At 50.4% G+C, this 18,342-nt stretch overlaps 2 protein-coding genes and 1 long non-coding RNA gene across 4 annotated transcripts; 2 read left to right on the forward strand and 1 right to left on the reverse strand.

The window, feature by feature from the left end:
• Positions 1–2,586: 2,586 nt before the first annotated feature.
• Positions 2,587–5,120, reverse strand: LOC142362251 (uncharacterized). The gene is made up of 3 exons (XR_012764872.1): positions 4,960–5,120; positions 3,812–4,167; positions 2,587–3,736 (listed from the first exon to the last, which is right to left on the reverse strand). It is a non-coding gene; the product is annotated as an uncharacterized LOC142362251 (long non-coding RNA).
• A 912-nt stretch (positions 5,121–6,032) lies between these two features.
• Positions 6,033–6,605, forward strand: MIURF (mitochondrial elongation factor 1 upstream open reading frame). Its single transcript, XM_075428675.1, has 2 exons — positions 6,033–6,223; positions 6,364–6,605. Exon 2 carries the CDS (start codon positions 6,393–6,395, stop codon positions 6,603–6,605), a length of 213 nt encoding a protein of 70 aa, XP_075284790.1. The 5' UTR covers positions 6,033–6,223; positions 6,364–6,392.
• A 95-nt stretch (positions 6,606–6,700) lies between these two features.
• MIEF1 (mitochondrial elongation factor 1) lies at positions 6,701–16,247 on the forward strand. Of its 2 annotated transcripts, XR_012764824.1 has the most exons (6): positions 6,701–6,786; positions 7,952–8,100; positions 8,257–8,437; positions 10,499–10,761; positions 11,865–14,464; positions 15,324–16,247. XR_012764824.1 is itself a non-coding variant. In XM_009934966.2 (5 exons), the coding sequence occupies exons 2-5, from the start codon at positions 7,957–7,959 to the stop codon at positions 12,669–12,671; spliced, it is 1,395 nt and encodes a 464-aa protein (XP_009933268.1). In that variant the 5' UTR covers positions 6,701–6,786; positions 7,952–7,956; the 3' UTR covers positions 12,672–16,247. The 2 variants fall into 2 exon arrangements, 1 of the variants encoding a protein (XP_009933268.1); XM_009934966.2 differs by having other exon boundaries at positions 11,865–16,247.
• The last annotated feature ends 2,095 nt before the right edge of the window (positions 16,248–18,342 follow it).

The following is an 18,342-nucleotide window of genomic DNA, read 5'->3' on the forward strand; positions in this document are numbered from 1 at the left end:
AGCTTAAAATGCTGTTTAGCAGGGACAGTTAATTTGTAATTATTAGTGCTTTTTTTTTTTTTTTTAATTCTCGCTGCTTTAGCAGCTCAGCTGGGGGAGCAGTGAGGTCTCAGCTGGCCGGCTGGCAGCCTGCGGAGCAGCCAGGGAGAGAGTCGCCCTGGCCCTGGAGAGCGTCACCAGCAAATGGCTTCATGCTCACGTGCCCGCAGCTTCAGGCTCCGGCTGCCCTGCTTTCCAGAGCACCGTGGCAGAGAGGATTTGGCCGAAGCCGTGGCAGAAGGGAGGCATATTCTCTCTCCTGGCAGCGGCACGTGTTTCTGTGGCTCACAGGCGCGCTCACGCCCCGGTGGTCTCAAACCTTCACCTGGGAGCAAGCTTTGCGGGGCTTTGCTCTGTTGCTGCAAAATGGCCTCAGAGGAGCCATGCAAAACTGTCCCATCCGGAGAACAGGCTCCGTGTCACTGGAGTGAGAGGCTGACATAGGGGATATAACCCACGGGCGTTTGGGAGAGGAGCTTGGCTTGGGGCCAGGCTGCTACAAGCTTTGCCTTTGTGGCTGCAGCAGGGACAAGCACGTCAGCAAAAGGGTAAAGGATCAGCCCACTTCAGCTAATGTTTGGGACGTTACTGTGAGCATCTCTGAGAACCCCAAACACAAACCCTTACTTGGAACTAAGGAAAATCTGGCAATCCTGACATTTCTAGCATTTCTGGGTGTGCTTTATCTTTAAGCAAAGCCAAGAGGGAAAACAATCCTTACCATCTTTTGAAATACATTGTAGCTCTGTAAAAACATAAATCTTGCAATGCCCTATCTCTCCTCACCCTGCCAAATGAAATACAAAATAAAACTCCATTGTTATACTCTGCTGTTTCCTGTGCCTTACGGCTTGAACTGTGGGTCCTCCTGGCTGAAGTCCATCCCAGTAATGATTTAATTTGGGAACCACACTTCACCTTTCTAAAAATAAGGAAAACTGAGAAGAAGAGCAAGTAAGCTGTGCCGAATAAAGATCTAAAATGACTTCTCCAGGATCTTGAATTAAAGAAAATGTGTTACCCAGAGAATGTATAAAATTAAATATTATAAGCCAGTATTATAAGCCAGCCTCTATGCAGCAAACTCTTTCCTGGCATTTTAGCCCTGTTCTACAGTCTGGACCTTTTCCAAAGAGAGAGCAACAAATCATCAGTCATATCTCTTTTTTTTCCCCTCAGATGCTTACTAAGAACCAGGCACACACGCGAAAATAAAAGAATGTAGCAAACATCTACCCACTTCTGTTTGGTTCCCAGTGTTTTTAAAGCATTTGACTCAAACTGTTACCCAGAAGTGAATGTCAAACTACTGCAAAACCAAACTCAGACAGATTTCCCCAAATGGGACAGAAATAAATCTAAGGACCCATAACTTCATGGGACCCATAACTTCATGGGACAAGATGTGCAATAGGTGCCTTCAACTACAAAAAGAAGAGAAGCAGCGGGATGTAGCAGCTCTGCGTTTCTCATGTTGTGTGTATGTATGTGGGACCAAACCCCACACGATGGTGGGAGTCCAGACGCCCTTTACACAAACCAAAATCCCGTCTTCACGCTGACAGGACCTCACCACAGCATGCAGCGGGCAGAGGGGTACAAAAAGCCTGGGGTCAGCATGTGCAGCCCTGCTCGGGGGGCTGATGCCACCAGCTGCAAGCTCTCAGCTCTCCACAGATGCTGCTACCGCAGAAAGCCCACGAGGCTGTCAGAGTGATGCAAAATTGCAAGGATAACAGCGCTCACAAAATCAGGGTCTCTGAATGTCTCTGGAAACCTTCTGCAGCATGCAGCTGGTGCGAAGTGTGGGGGGGTGGGGTTGCTTACTAGCCAGGGAAGAATAGAAAAAAAAAAATAGTCCCCCACAAACTCAGCCACGGGGAAATTTGGTTCAGAAACATGAGTTGCAAAAATACTACAGCAGCATTTTCAATTTGTTAGGTAATAAAAGCGAGCTTCCTCAGCGACTGTTGGTGCAGACCCTCCCAGTAGCAGCAGCAGCTCTGCGTCGCAGAGGAGACCACTCGCCGCTGCCAGTGTTTGCAGCCCCCCGGGCTGCCGGGCTGGAGAATGGGGAGCTGAAAAGTCCCACTTCAGCAGCAGCTGGGCTGTTTTTCCCCTCCTGGCAAAAACATACCCTGAGTGCGGCTCCCCGGAGTGGCTAGTTATTCTCTGTCACTAAAATCTGGGCCTCGGCTGTAAATCAGCAATGCCCCTCGAAAGGCGGCTGCACACCAGTGGTCTCTCCTCCCTCTGCACCCATCTTCCTTCGCACACGCGCTGAACATCAAAGCTGCTGGGGGTTCGGGGAAAGAAGCCACCTGCAACCACCCTTGGCCCTCTGCCCCTCCTGGCTCATCGCAGCCCAAGAGCAGGAGGCCAAATGCCATTATTCCTTGTGACTGCTCGAGAAAAGCAAAGAAACAGGGCTGCAATGAAAGAGACAGCTGTTGAACGGAGTTAGACTGCCAAAATGCCTCTTGCAAGGTCTATTTACTAGAAGACAATATTAAGCCCAAGCTCAGATGGCATTGATGGGTCACTACCCATCTTCCGTCTCGCATTTTGGGATTGTTTTCTGGTTCCTGCACGAGACCAGCCTTCTGTTTCTCAGCGCAGTTTTTTCCTGATCCTGCAGAGCCCCTCCAAGATGCCGTTTGCAGCTCGGGTCACGTTCACCTCCCTGCTGCCCAGGGAGGGTTTGCTGGCTGGTGGTGGGCAGCACAGGGACATCTCCCTGGCCGGGAATGGTCCTGCCCTTGCAAAATGGGTGATGGGAAGCCCTGGGGATGGCACTCGGCTGCCAGGAGCAGAGGCTGCAAGCCGGGCTCAGAGGCAGCAGTTCCCTGCTTTTGGTGGCCCGTGGCAGTGGCCGCTCGAGTGGGAGGACCGGCTGCAAGCAGGAGAAGACCGGCAGAGGAGTGGCAGCTCCAGAGACTCCCAGGGAGGCAGGGGATGGGGGGATGCCTGTACCTTATCCCAGGTAACAGCACGGGTTACCGTGCCCTGTCACCCATGCTGCCTTTGATATTTTGCAAGCTCATTTTGTCATCTGGGCAAACAAAGGTTGTTATTGTTCTCCAGTCGCACAAGCTAAGGTGTGCTCCCTCCTCCCCGCCTGCACCTCGCCCCATCTGGGCAAGTAAATTCCCTTTCTTGCAGGGATGCAGGCTGGAGGCGCGGGGGCCACCCCATCCCCAGTGGGGAAAGAAGCCACCAGGCAACAGGGTTCTGCGGGCAGCGGGGCGCCGGGGCCAGCGTCCCGCCAGGGCAGCACAAGTCGATGGGGCTGCTGAGCGGCTCCCTGCCAGCGCGGCTGCGTGCGGCGGGTCAGCAGAGGAGCCGGCCGCGTTGGGAAACACTGGGAAGAGGGGGAACGTTGCTTCACTGTCTCAAGGCACAGTTCAAGTTTACAACCCCCGGCACGTCACCAGAGGTTCAGTGCTCGCACGGCAGCTGGAACGGCGTCGGTCACGGGTCAGTCCGCTGTTGCGCCTGTCCTTCACTTTGCATGACAGAAAGGGCAGGTTGAACACCCGTGCCCGTGTGGCACAGGCGTGGGGAGCCCACGGCAAGGAGCGGGCACGGCGAGCCAGCGAGCGGCCTCCCTGCAGGGGCACGCTGCGTGGCGTGGCCGGAGGAGCTCACAACACGCACACACAGCTGCTGGCGAGGGGTCCGAGTGCTGGCATCAAGCCTGGGGGAAAAAACCAGAAATAAACACTAAAACAGGCACAGCCCGAGGGAGCCAGGCTGGGGAGGGGGTGCTTACGGAGGCCTGCGGTCCTTGGCTGCCATGGCGGGAGGGCAGCAAGGAAAGCCCGTCACTGCGCAGCCTGACCCGGCAGATCCCCTCCGTAGGGCATCAGGGGCTGGATGCACGCAGCTGTGCAAGTTTTGACCCAGACTTGGGAGTTTCAGGAACCGGGCTCATGGGTGCACCTGCCCAGAAGTGACAGAGCCCTGTTGTCAGGAGCGAAGTACTTCTGCGGATCAACAGCCCGAGCAGGAGGGAGGAAGCTGGGAGGAAGGTTCAAAGATCGATTTTCATTCTGGCAGCAGGTTAAGGGCAGGGAATACGAACGCTGCCTCCGAGGTCCTGGATAGGTCAGTATATGAACCAATGATCTGGAAACAACAAAAATGAGCAATATACCAAACATTTTTAAGAGATGACTCAAAGCTATTGACTCTTGAGGAGATCAGAAAGGACTGTAAGTAAAATGCAAACATGGCAAATGGGAAACAACACACATTTGCCAAAGCTTAACTGGGCACGTCCAAAGTCAGACGAGAGAAAACAAATTGCACAGAAGAATTACTAAGCTCCAGACAGTCTCTAGCAACTCAGGAAAGGTTCTGGACGTCACACAAACCCTGGCTCTGTGAGTAGCTGCAGGTTAAAAAAAAGCACACACAAAATATTAGCATGCAGAAGGAAGAAGGAGAGAATAACACGGAAAATATGATAATGCTATTATGTAAATCAGTAGCGTGGCCTCTCTGGGAATACTGTCTGCAGTTCAAGTAAGCCTTTCTCAGAAAGGGCTGATTAGGGGCATGGCAAACTCGCTCACAAAGAGAGATCGAAATGATTGGAGTTGTTTATCTCACAAAGGAAATGAACAAGAGGAGATTGGCACGGAGCGAGCCAGTCCGGAGCTTCTGGTTTTCTTCCTGCTCAATTCTATCGCTGTCATATCTGGTGTCACTGAGAAGCGCGTGAAGTGATGTGGCTCTCCTCTGTCACACATGGTTTTCTCTTTCTCTCCCCTTCTCCCCCATGGGACGCACGGCACATGCAGTTATGTTTTATATTTTGGTAGGATCTGGGGAGGAAGAGATGGCTAAGGAGGAATAATTACTCCCCAGAGTAGGTATGTAGTAGAAAAGGAAAGAATGGAAAAGGGGGATTCGCACCTGGACAGAAGGGCAGAAGGTCCTGGCTTCAGGAGGCTCCTTCCATGTCCTCAGGCAGAGCCCAGAGAGGCTGCCAGCTACCGTCCTTCTCCCAGAGCCCTTGGGACTTTCGGACCAGGGCCCAGGGTTCCTTGGGGTTAAGGAGTTTGAAGCTGGTAAGTTATTCTGTAAAAAGCACCAAGGTAGTCAGGGGTATCTTCAGGCACACAGCGTTAACCTACTGCTCTCTGCCTACCCCGAAGCACGAGAGAAACCTCCTCTATTGACCTCCCCGTCACCCCCAGCATGGGTGAGGACAGCCGGAGACGACCGCGACGGCCTGTGCTGTGGCTGTCGACTCGCCGCAGCGCGCTGAAGCCCGCCGTGCCTCACATGAAGCCGTCTGATGGCGATTAGGCCCATCAAAGCCAGAAGGGCAAAAGGAAAAACCCGTATCAGTGCTCCAGCTGCTCTCGGCCGTGGGGAGCAGGCTCGCGGGCGCGTGGAGCCACCGAGGCCGACCACCGGGCCTGTTCCGCCAGAGCTGACGGAGCCCGGGCCGCTAAGGAGACCTTCCATGGCGGAACGAGCCCGGTGCCCCGCAGTGCGTTCGGCGCCGGTGCCCCACGGGCAGCTACGGGCGTCAGGGGGGAAAGGGGGAGCTCCGGCCCCCGCCGTGGCGACAGCTCAAGCCAAGGTGTGCAGAGGCTGCACCGCGGGGATCCCACGCGCCCCTCAGCCCTTCCCCACAGCCTTTCGGGGTGCCCCCGGCCCCCACCCCGCCCCAGCCTCTCCCCCCCGGCCGCGCCCGCCGAGGCAGCCGCCTCATCACCGAGGCTGTCGCCCCCTGAGGGGCTCGGCCCCCTCAAACTCCCAGCCCCAACCGGGAGCCGCCGGGGGCGGCAGTCCCCCTCCCTGCCGGCAGGGGGCGGCCTCCCGGCGCAGGCGGGCGGCGCGGAGTGTCCCCTACCGCTCGCCGTACGGCGGCGGGCGTGGCGCTGCGCCCCGCCAGCAGGGGGAGACAACGCCGCGCCGCCACCGCCCCCACCGCTCGGCCGCGCGCCGGCCGGAAGTCCCCCGCCGAAGGGACCGTTCGGGCCCCGGCGAGGTCGCTCTCCGATTGGCGGAGCCGCGGTCGCGACCCGGAAGCGGATCGGCCATGTTGCCGGGTGACCCCGGGAGCTGTGCCGGGAGGGGGGTGGCGGCGGCGGCGGGGTCTGCCGGAGGGGAGCGGGCTGCCGTGAGGGTCCCGGAGCGCCTCTTCTTTCCCCCGCGGCCCTTCCCGGTGAGTGCGGTGCGGCCGGTCCCCGCGGACTCGGCCCCCGTCCGGGACCAGGCGTTTGGGGGGGGGGGAGGCGGCGGCTGGTGCGCCCCTCGGGGAGGGAAAAGCTGACCGGTATCCCGCGCTCCGTCCCCTCTCCGCAGGTCGCCCTGCCCCGGCACAGTCGTTCCCCATGGCAGCGTGGTCCCGGGAGGCTGTGCTGACCCTCTACCGGGCTCTGCTACGCCAGGGCCGCCAGCTGCGCTACACCGACCGGGACTTCTACCTCGCTTCCGTCCGCCGCGAGTTCCGCAGGAACCGGGGGCTGCAGCGGCTGGAGGACAGGGAAAGACAGCTGGAGAAGGGGGAGGCTTTCCTGCGGAGCGGGCTTGGGGGCCTGGTTTAGAGGCTCCCTGTAGCTCCTTCTGGCCCCGCTTACTGTCCTCTGCTTTCCAAACCCCCTTCGCCAACCGGAGGAGATGATCAACGCTCCCTGCCCAGCGCTGTCCTGAAGAAGTCTGGAAGCTGCTTCCACAGGCGCACGAGGAGGGCTCTCCTGTTCTCTTTACAAATGCATTAGGTCACAGGTAGGTCATTTGCGATGATATAACCGTGTTTGTCATGTTACTATTACAGTTGGCTTTGTGAAAGTGCATTTTTTTCCTGCCTAGAGAGGAAGAGTAACTGGCTTCCTGGTTTATCAGGGCAAGAACATTCCTCCCGAGATTGTAGTTTGGCCTTAGAAAAACCCAAGCGCTGTTTTAAAACAGCCAAATCAGGCAGGCTCTGAACCTTTGAAAATGACTTAGAAAACAGTTCTGGAGTCGGGTTGGAAGAGTTTCCTGGTGTTTTCATGTAGGTTCACTGAGGATCTGCCTATGGGTGCAGTGGTGGCAAAGTATGTTTTACATGTGTAGTTGGCCAGGGCAACTCTTTAAATGCCAAGATAGGTTAAATAGGGATTAGAAGGAGCAAAAGTACATGTGCAAGAAAATATTAATGTTCACGTTATACATGACTTGTATGAGAGTCAAACCCACCAGCCTTAAGGGCAGGAAGGTGAAAGCAAGGGAGCTGTTCCCCTTGTGGTGCATTGTGGTCTCTGTTGTGGATTCTTGGGTGTCTTTGAAGTATTTGGGACCGGCTGTTGTCCAGAAATGAGTCTGGGAGTGGATTCTCTGAGGCTGCCTGTGAACTCTTGGGAAGACTCTGATTTGTTGTGGACATGCAGTTGACTATCCGTGCATTGCCTTGTCTGTGAACAAAATTACACACATTAGGTTGAGAATGAGAAAATTAATTGGCATAAAAAAGCCGTGCTTTGGTTGAGAAGCACAAATGAAAAAGGATGGTCATACAGTTTTATATAATATGCAGGATTTTATTGCAAAATAATAGTGAAGTAAATCTTAATTTATTTTTAAAAAGGCATTAGGCAATTGCACAATTAAACCTGCTTAAATTATTAGAGGCCACATCAAATCTGAGATGTTTTTCTTCAGGTCATAAATGAAGCTGGCAGCAAATAAATGCTGCCATTGCAGAGCTTGGTCAATACTTCTATTCTGGTGTGTCTGGGAATAAGAAGCTCCTTGAGGGAAGATAATTAAAGAGGCGGCAGCGTTAGGTGGTCCCTCCCTATGGCTGTGTGCTAAGACCCTAAGGGCCGTGAGCTTGGGGTGGAGGAGAAGGGAGTGAACCCTTAGGGCTGCGTATTCTGACCCGTTTGTTTAATGCTCCGGCTCCTTCCAGGTGAGATGGCAGGCGCTGGGCAGCGCAAAGGGAAAAAAGATGACAACGGCATCGGCACAGCCATCGACTTCGTGCTGTCCAATGCCCGGCTTGTGCTGGGCGTGGGGGGCGCCGCTATGCTGGGCATCGCCACGCTGGCCGTCAAACGGGTGAGTGAGCGGGCGAGCGAGCGGGACAGCAGGGTGGGGCCTGAGCACGGGGGCCTTGGAAAGAAGGAGTGGGAAACAAAAAGACCCGAGATGATGGGTAAAATGCAAACGTTGGGCCCTTAATGACTCAAACCGTGCCTGGTGATGTTGTTTTAGATGTATGACCGGGCGATCAGTGCTCCCAGCAGCCCCACTCGCTTGAGCCAGTCAGGAAAGAGAAGCTGGGAAGAGCCAAACTGGCTGGGCTCCTCCTCGCGCTTGCTGAGCCAGGACATGAAGACGAGCATCAGCCGCTCCCTGCAGACCCTTCCCACTGATCCCTCAGCCGCAGACACAGGTAAGGAGCAGGGTCATATTGCTGCATTGCAGAACCATCCAGGCCCATAAACCCTGTATTCATTTAAACAAACGCTGGAAAGGGAATGCTCTGTCTAGCCCAGGATTTTGATGTTTTTGTTCTAAGCAGGTCTTCTGGTAACTTCAAGAATTGGAAGTCAGATTGGGAACTAGTTGTCTATTTGCACTCTTCAGTCCTCTCGTGATTTCATGCTCTTAAGCTTTATTCTCCCTCCGTCTTTTCTCTTTCAAGCTGAATACTTATCTGTGCAGTCTTTCATAGAAAAAGCCATTCTATTCCTTTGAAGCTCTTTGTTACCTTTCTTTGGACCATCCCATTTTGTTTGTGTCTTTTTAGGAGGGAAATACTCAAATCAAGAATGTACTAGCAATTTATAACAGCATTTTCTATGTTATTTCTACCATTTTCCTAATAATTTCTGTAACGCCGTTCGCCTTTTTAGTGCTGCTTACTACTGAGTTAGCCTTCATCAGGCTATAAAAAGTGACCTGCAGCCTTCTTTCTGAATGGAATAATGAATAATTTAGAGTCTGTCAGTGTCTGTTGTATGTGTTTGGTGGTTTATTCTCACCAGTTTTACCTTCCATCCCCAATCACTTTGGGAGATTTACACTTAGAGATTTAAAACAAGAATCAGGGGCCTTCATAGACTGAATGACTTTTTATCTGAAGAATAACAGTTAAGCTTTAACTTGGTTTACAGATTCTCTGCAAGAAAGTCACCTTCAGGATGGCAGTGGATTTTCAACTGAGGAAACGTTAAATAAACAGACAGCTGCATTAAATGGGGTATAGATCATCTGATTGGACTCCCCAAAGATGAGGATTGAGAAATAAAACCCTTAACGATGGTGTCTTGCATTCTTGGTTTAAAAATAGGTTAAACTTTAAGATGGAAAAATAAGGTTTTATTCTTGAACAGGCAATGAAGTCTGGTTCCCTATGGTTTTGTGGGCTATTGCCTCTTCACACAAACCCTCAAGTGTGTCCAAAAGACCCCAGTGGGACAAGAGGGAGCAGCTGCTGAGGTTGGGCAAGGTAGATCTGTGCGCAGCTTGGTCAGCCGTTCCGCATGTGCTGCGTGGCCAAATGCCTGTTGTCAAACAAATGTGCAACAGCCAATTGCTGTGATGGGGCCACGGTCTTGGAGGTTTCTCCTGTACCACTTAAGTGCCACAGCCTTTCCGAAAATTTCTTAGATTTGTAATTCTTCCTTAAGTCTCGTTAATAACTTCTGAAACTCTTGGTCCATGTTAAGACAAGTCTGAAAGATAGATGGGAAGCATTGACTGACTTCTTTAGGAAACCAGTCAGAAAAAAACGGGCTTAGAGAACCTGTGCAGGTTAGATGTTGCTTAATAATGCGAACAACCATGTAAAGTGTTCTGTTGCTGATATGTGCTTAAGCGTGTGCCCTCTGCTCTTTGGCCAATGAAAGTTTGAGAGGGGTTTTCACTGGGGCTGTGATTACCTGAGCTCTGCTGGCCCCAAGATCTGTCAGCTCACCATCCTGAGCAGTGTTGATCAGAGTGCTGGCAACTATTTAATTTCCAGGTGGCATGATCTTCTCAGATCTCGTACCCTAGCGAGGACTGGGTTTTGCTGATAATTTGTAAAAATACATTATAATGTTAAAAACTTAATGAGATAGCAATGGTTGTTCAAGAGTGTTTTATCCACTGGTCTGGCATTGTGTTAAAACCTTCTGAACTGATAACGGTGCTGAATTTTTGATGAAATTGAACTGAGTTACCGCCCACGTAGCCATTAGAATTACTTCCTTGTACATGATGTTAGCCTTGTTCTGGCTAAATTCCAAATCTAGTAACTTGTTTTCGTCGGGTTTGATTCTCACAATACTACCTTTTGAAGTTTCTCAGCACCTCCCTTTTGACTGGTACCTGCGTAAAGCATGTAAAATGTCTGCTGGAAGCTTTTTGAGACCTAGGAGGCTATAATTCTGTGCTGCAGATTTTCTTCTGCGCATCAGTTCACAGTGAAACACTGCAGACGATCAACGGTTTTCCTTCTGTTTTGCAGACTTTTTCCGACCCACAAAGCCCAAGCCATCTGCCAAAAGGAGTCAAGTGGAGCTGAAAAAATCCCGCCTGCGTCTGTCTCTGCAAGAAAAGCTCTTTGCTTATTATCGGAGGAAGGTCGCTATCCCAGCGGATGAGCAGGCCCGGGCCAAGCAAGCAGCCGTGGATATCTGTGCTGAGCTGCGCAGCTTCCTCCGTGCCAAGCTGCCGGACATGCCGCTGCGTGACATGTACCTCAGCGGCAGCCTGTATGATGATCTGCAGGTAATTCCTGGGGCCGCGTGATGGGTCGTTATTCAGAAGGCTGACTGGGCAGGGGCATTTCAGGCTTCCCTGTCGGCGGTGCTGCCTCAGCACAACATTCCTCTGTAATAAGGCTCCTGGTGTCGCCTTTCCCATCGTGGAGCCAGGCGTTGATTTCTGCAGTACTGTTTGAGCAGGTGTGACCAGGCTGCTCTGGCATTTTCTGCAAAGCATTTTCTTTTTGCCATTTTGTTTCTCTGGATTATCTCAGCCCTTCTTTCCTTCCCTCTGTCTCTCCCTTTAGCGGTGTTTTTCTTGCTGTTCCTCCAGTAGACGTCTGTTTCTCTCTGTCTCTACTATCTTCTTCCAAACACATGATATTCCCTTAGAAATCCTGTGTATTCATATAGGTCTTCCCTACTCTTTTTTTTTAATGCATGACAGACCTGGATTGGACAGCAGTCGCTGCTGCATGTCTCCCTGATGGCAAGATGCCCATGGCTATAGTGAGTGATTCAGAGGCACACTTTTTTGTTTGAGTCAGAGCTCTGGAATGGAGTGTTGAGTGTCCAGTGAAACTTAGATCCGGGGTCTTAATCACATTGGTGAAAAGGGATCTTTAATGACCTTTTTCCAAATGATATGGCAGACCGGGTGAGGGCAGTACCTACTTGTAGCGTGGGATAATTAAACCATGGCAACTTAAGCTTGCCCAGAAACTTGATACTCTGCCTTCTGTTTTAAATTATCCTGTGGTGTTGCTGTGCCCTGGGCCAGCTGCATGCCACATCCAAGGAGTGGACTTGGAGCAATAGGAGGCAAAATGATTCATCTGTGTGCAGTCCATGTCAGGTCCTGAAGTATTTGAAGATCTCTAAACAGTACCTATCTTACAAGCACTAGCTTGCGTTGTACCTTGAAGTTATCCCACTGACAACGGGAAATAGTCCTTCAGAATGTCTTTAGACAAAGCGAGGCTGTGAATCCATGCGGAAAGGAGAGTGAGACAACTGAATCCTTATTACCATAAGTTTATTTGAACAGAAGGCTGTCTAAAGGTGGTGAATGAATTTGAGTGTGGAGAGAGAAAGCTTGTTCTTACCGTCTTTTCTCTCTTACGAAAGGTAGTGACAGCTGACCACATCCAGCTCATTGTGCCTCTGATGCTGGAGCAGAACCTGTGGTCGTGCATCCCCGGGGAGGACACTATCATGAACATTCCTGGCTTCTACTTGGTGCGTCGTGAAAACCCGGAATATTTTCCCCGTGGGAGCAGCTACTGGGACCGCTGTGTGGTGGGAGGTTACCTTTCCCCCAAAGCTGTAGCAGACACCTTTGAGAAAGTTGTAGCTGGCTCCATCAACTGGCCAGCGATTGGGACTCTCTTAGATTATGTGATCCGTCCAGCAGCTCCCCCAGCAGATTTGACACTGGAAGTCCAGTATGATCCAGAACGGCATCTTTTTATTGACTTCCTACCATCTCTGACGCTGGGTGACATCATCCTTGTGGCCAGACCCCATCGATTGGCCCAGAATGACAATCTGTGGCGACTGAGCCTGCGGCCAGCAGAAACAGCTCGCCTCCGAGCCCTGGACCAGTGTGATTCTGGCTGTCGTTGCTTGTGCCTGAAGATCTTGAAAGCGGTATGCAAGTCAAACCCAGCCCTGGGCCACCTCACTGCCAGCCAGCTCACCAATGTCATCCTGCACCTATCCCAGGAGGAGTCTGACTGGTCCCAGGACGTGCTGGCTGATCGCTTCTTGCAGGCACTGAAGTGGTTGATCCGCTACTTGGAGGCAGGCGTCCTCCCTAGTGCTCTGAACCCCAAGGTGAACTTGTTTTCAGAGCTCACCCCCGAAGAAGTAGATGAGTTGGGCTACACCCTCTACAGCTCTCTGTCAGAGCCAGAGGTCTTGCTGCAGACGTAATGGGGCCTTACCTAGGGAAATCTTGATAGGGTTTAGCCAAGGTGGACTTTGATTACTGCGGAATATGTCTCCTCCACTTCTCTCTCTCTCTCTGTCTCCTTTTGGTTCATTATTATTTCCTGCTGTGGAGTTGGTGCTCCCACTGAATTTCTTGGTGCTACTGGTCCATTTCCACCATTTCTGCCCCAACAGGTACCCATTGGCTAGGGAAGAGAGGCTGAAACTGCAGCTCTAGGATCTTCGCATAAATTCTGCTGATGTTTAAAACTCTAAAAAAAACAATCCAAACAAACTATGCACTTCTTTTTCCTGTAGAACACTTACTGCAGTGAGACTATTTTCTGTTTTGGTCTGAAGAAGGTGGAACTGGGCTGGTAAATCCAGTGACGATTTTAGCAGACTTGCATTGAGGTCGTTTCCTTTCCTCCAGTCTGACTTTGCCTTGTGTTTGTTTTTCTCTGCTGTACCACACTGTCTCACTTCCTTCCCCCCCCCCCCCCCCCCCCCCCCCCCCGTCCCCTTGACCCAGTTGTGCAGGGCAGACTGAGTGAGATGTTTTGGATAGGGCTGTTTGTTGTATTTCCGAGTGGATAATGATTACACTGGCAGTATTTAGGGCTGTTGAGCTTGGAAGAGGAGAATGCCCATGGCTCCTGCTCCTACGGAGCCTTCTGATCCAAGGTTCAGAAGTAAGGGCTGAGGCATGTCCAGTCTGCTGCAACACAACCTCCAGTATGGGCAATTATCACTGAAGCTGTCACAGGGGAGGAAGAAACCTTTGCGCTCTGGCTGTGTGATGAGGCCGAAGGAGCAGGGCTTGCCATTCCTGCCTAGCCAGATCTGCTGGGTGTTGCTGGTGGGAATGGCCCCAGGAATGGAGAACAGGGCGGCTCCTTAGATGTCTGTCTCTGGCCTACAGGAGGAGAGGCTGATTATAGGGGAGGGGTGGGAGACACATATGGGAACGGGGATTATTTTTTTTTCATCTTTTCACTAAGAGCTTATGGCTGTTCTGGTTTATAGGAGGTGGAAGCAAGACTGCGTGCCTCAAAGGGCTTTGTCATAAGCACACGTAAGCCAGATTCTCACCAGCTATAAGTCTGTGAAGGTGACAGGACCGAACTGGTGTCATCAGCAAGATTCTGTCCCATACGCTGATGTCAGGGTCCGTATGCAGAGCTGGCACTTGGAGATGTGTTGGCTTTGCCATCTGCTCTCAGTCCGTGTTTTAGTCTTCTCCCCAGCCACCTCAGAACTGAGGCTGTCCACCCCCTTCCTCATTCCCATGTGCTGACTTTTCCAGTGCTCCCAGTTTACAATTGCTCTTAGAAAGCTGGTGAGGGCACACCTTCCCATTCTGTCTGGACCAGTTCTGAACACTCCTGTTTACAACTGCTGTCAGGCTGTTCTCCTTTGGCTGCCCTCCCATCTGCTGCTGGACTATGGTATGGCTTTCAGGGGGCAGCTGCTGCACTGTTGGTATCTCCTACACTAGCCACACGTACTCTGTATACTCTGTGTTCAGCCTTCTGGCCTCCAGTCTTCAAAAAGGGGGAGGGAAGGTATCCTCCTCCCGAGTCTGGGTCCATCTCTCTCTCAAAAGACCAGCACAGCTATTGTTGCAGAAATGTACTTGCCTTTCCCCACCTTTAGCACCTTTTTTTCTTCCTTGCTGTCCAGCCTCCCTAGTCAATGGAGAGGGGTACTGCGGCAGCAGAGTTTGGAGGGAGCAGGAATCCTTTTCTTCTCCTTTCCTCTCAGGACTTACTCCCCTTTGACAGAGAAGTTTCAAGGTGAGTTTCAGGAGTGGAAGCACGGAGAGGAGTCTTTAGCCCTTGTTTTCTTTTTAGAGGCAGTGCTGGTGAGATGAGGGAGGGAGGGAGCATCTTTCTTGGACAATCCGTCCATTTTAGCCAATGTGTCAGATAGTATTCAATATACAGTGATAAAGCAACGTTGCATTTTAAATTATTTAATCCTTAGGGTACTGGTATTTTCTAGACTGCCAGATGTGTACTTTGTGTGTGTATATAGCGTCTGTAGTCTATAAAAGGTTAACAGAAATCCTGTTTGTATGATTTTGTGTTTTGTAAGTTTTGCAGCAGTCAGTGTTGGTCAGCTGTTGATTGCTCTTCCCTCTTCCAGATTATTTCCGTCTTCCTTTCCCTGCCCTCCACTGCCTTTCTGGTGTCAGCCTTCCTCCCCTAAAAGCAGACAGATGAGATATTGGAGCCTATAGGCTACTGGGGGAAATTCCCCTTTCTTCTAATTACTTGAAGGTCAACAAAAATATTAAAATGTCAGGGTTGTCAGGAGTTCCCCATAAGTTCATTTCTTCAGTGTGATCTCACCCTCACTTGGTGCTGACTCCAATACCATGGTCTTCACACAGAATTGAGCAACAACATGATTTGGAATGATCAAAACTATAGATACAAAAAAGGTGAGACATAAGTAGGAGGGAAGCCACTGTCTGAGCTGGCTTGGGAGCAGTTGCCACAAACATATCTGCATAAAGAATTTTTTACATGAGTGTTTTTACTTCTTCCTGGCAACCTAATGAATTAATATTTTATGGCCATTTCTTGCTGCTATTGAACTCAATTTGTGTATCAAATGGAGACTGAAGCTGCCTTTTTCCCTTTTCTGTAGACTTCGCTCCACTTCGCTCGAATCATTTCCATCACTTCTTCCCTTCAGTTTTGCCCTCCTCTGAGCTAGCCCCAAGCCCGTTCTTGGGAGGAAAATGCGCACTTCCTACAGGCAGCCACGACAGCGGGCAACAGCTGCCCTGGCAGTGGCAGTCTCAGCAAAGGCCAAAGATGTAATGGGTCGCAGGGACACTGCAACTAGGAGTATTTCAAGAGCAGGGTCAGGCATAAGGGGCAACAGAGGCGGAGAAGGAGGAGTCGGGTAAGTATGCAGGAAACTTACACTAATGCTGTGTCCAGCCTGTGGGTCAGACAGACTGTTGCAGAGTCTTTCGAGCTGGCACCGTTCAGTATTCAGTGCAGTACACGTGTTGGCGTGTGGTCCAGAGGGCTGTCTTACCTATAGGCAGGCTCCTTCCTAGCCAAAGCTTTAGCACAGAGCAGGAGGACCGAAAGCTGAATGTGAAAAGGGCAGCTCCCGGCCACCTTCCCGGCAGAGCAGCTCAGAGACAAACTGATTGTAAGAAGCCCAGAGCGTGCATTTGGTTGTTTGCTGCCGGGGCTCCAAGAATGCCTTGGCGTGTTCTGCTGTAGCTTCGCTCACATGAGCGTCCCACAGGATTGTTGTCTTGTTCGCTGTAACCACAGGGCGAGGACCAACTTGCTCAGCAGTGGGGTTTCACTGCTGCTGAGCTCCACTGCTAATCCTTCGAGTCAGATGGATTTCTTTTCCAGTGTTTAAAAGCAATTATGGAAACAAGAGGCTGCTTTCTGCCGCCTGGCGAGCTGCTATCAGGGCCCTCACTCTTGGCATGTGGGTACTCGCAGTGAGTGTGGAGGCTGTGGATTTGCAAAGGGGAAAGTCTAGGTGCATGCTCTGTGACAGAGTGCGTGAAATTCTGAAATAAAATGACTTTCCACAGTAGCCTGGTTGTCTCGTGTGTTTATAAACAAAGGAGCATCCCTCTGCTGTTGTTTCAGTGCATTGCCTTTGTGCTGACATAATTCTGCAGCGCAGCAGCGCTTGGGGACCAACGTGCCCCTTGCTGATTCACTTGCTTTCCCTTTGCGGCTCTGCAACTTTCCTTGAGGAGAGAGCAGTCAGCTCGGTGCTGCAGTGCACTGGCTCCTGGCAGCATCCACACCAGTCACAAGATGATGCGTAATTATGGCACTGTGCCTCCCGTCCTTTCTCTGATAGCCCGCGTGCCCCGACAGGCACTTGCGAAGTGTTGGATGTCGAGTAAAGAAGCATGGAGTGATGTCGCTTTTGATGGATCCCAGGCTCCATAATTCTGGGAGGGCGTGCTATGGTGACAACACATCCTGTGAGACTTGTTTTAATGAGGACTCGGCAATTAAAATTTAACTATTTTGGAGGGTATGTTGCGATGGAGAGGGAGTCTACATCTCCAATGTGTTTTGTTTTTCTGATAACCTCTGCCTGTGTTTTGTTTTTTTCCTTTAATCTGTTCTGTGGTAGAAACAGATCAGGTAGGATCAAGCACATTTCACGTCATGCGGAATCTTAGGGGAACAGCTAAAACGAGCTGCTCTGTGGAATCTGTGCCAGGTATTACCTCCGCAAGTTAACGCCCCTGGAAAGCCTGGAGTTTGCAATCCATGTTTAATGTATGTAGCGGTTTGCACCTTTGCATAAAAGCTGTCCCAGCATGAATAGGGAGGAAAGATCAAAAGATATGGGTTTGTTTAATGTAGAGAAGAAGTAATTGATGGGAGTCATGATAATTATTTCAAGCGTGGAAAAAGTTGCCACAAAGAAGAGCTGCATAAATGGCTCTCCAGGCTGCGAAGACTCAGCAGCTCTTTTGTTCTTAGCCTAAGGAACAAACAGCTTAGGAGGAAGGTGAATTTTGGAAAAAGCAAAATATTTTGCACGCTTCCTTATATAACCGTAGTCCTATCCTGGAAGTAAATGTAGCCAAGCTTACATTTAACTTTTTTTTTTTAACATCTCTTAATTTTACAAATAAATAAATAAATCCCAGCCTGACTGTTCTGTAGCTAATCTTAGGGGGGAAGAGAGGGTAACTGTAACCCAAATTTGAGATTATCGTGCTGAAGTGTTGAACTGTATTATGAATGTTTCTTTTTTTCCCAAAAAACTTAATCACCTCTGTGTTTTTTTAAGGTTTTTTTTAAGGTTTATTTTAATATTCTAAACTCCAGAAAAGCTGCAGACAGCTGCTGCTTTTTAAATTTAGTCTCATGGAAGAAAGAGGAGCCTCTTCCAAATGAGGAGCTTCTCTTCCAGATAAGATAAAATATGTTGGCCCACTACACATGCTAGATGTGATTCAGTGGCTCCAGCATGAATCTGAGACTGGATCTTGAAATGTTGGGCTTTAGTCACAGATGCAGCAAGCAAGCAGTGGGAGATTCTCCCTCCTACCAGTGAAACCCAGTGCTGGCTTCCAGCTCTAGGAGGACTGCTGCAATCTAGACACTTGGGGAAGTGTTTGAGGTATCTGGATTTTATCTTCTTTATCCTTGTCAGGCTGAGTTTTATGATCTGAGTTATGTTCTGAGGGATTCAAGAAATAGCCTCCCCCTCCCTTTTTTCTTTTTTTTTCTTTTTCCAGATTTGAAACCTTCTTAAAATAGCTCTCGTGTGACAAGTGTGTCCCCTACACAATCAGGGATAGCACAGCATAAAAGTTTTACCAGCGTACTCCTAGAAGGACAGCATTATTGACGAGTCACAGAGCCAGAAATGAGCAGGCTGATAATATCTTTATAGTATGTGATCCTGTGGAATAATCTTGCAAATGGTAAAGCAGAAGAGGGTGGTCAGACCAAAGGGTGAAGCAGGGAAGATCTGAAGTCATTCCGTACGTAGAAAGCATTCTTGTCATTTTACGAATAGCAGGAGAGTGGGAGGCAGATTTCGTCTAACAAAACTCAAACTTTTCACGATCTTAAGCTTTCCTAAATACTCACACCGAAGTCAGTTCTGAACAAAATCACTTTAAACACACTAAAAGTCAGACTGATTTTTA

The sequence above is a fragment of the Opisthocomus hoazin genome, chromosome 8 (genome assembly GCF_030867145.1).
Source record: "Opisthocomus hoazin isolate bOpiHoa1 chromosome 8, bOpiHoa1.hap1, whole genome shotgun sequence".
In the NCBI taxonomy this organism is placed as follows: Eukaryota; Metazoa; Chordata; class Aves; order Opisthocomiformes; family Opisthocomidae; genus Opisthocomus; species Opisthocomus hoazin.

Coding starts and splice junctions, on each gene's coding strand:
- MIURF (XM_075428675.1), top strand. CDS start 6,393: ATGGCAGCGTGGTCCCGGGAGGCTGTGCTGACCCTCTACCGGGCTCTG.
- MIEF1 (XM_009934966.2), top strand. CDS start 7,957: ATGGCAGGCGCTGGGCAGCGCAAAGGGAAAAAAGATGACAACGGCATC. Junction 8,438..10,498: donor TCCCTCAGCCGCAGACACAG/GTAAGGAGCAGG, acceptor TCTGTTTTGCAG/ACTTTTTCCGACCCACAAAG. Junction 10,762..11,864: donor GCCTGTATGATGATCTGCAG/GTAATTCCTGGG, acceptor CTCTTACGAAAG/GTAGTGACAGCTGACCACAT.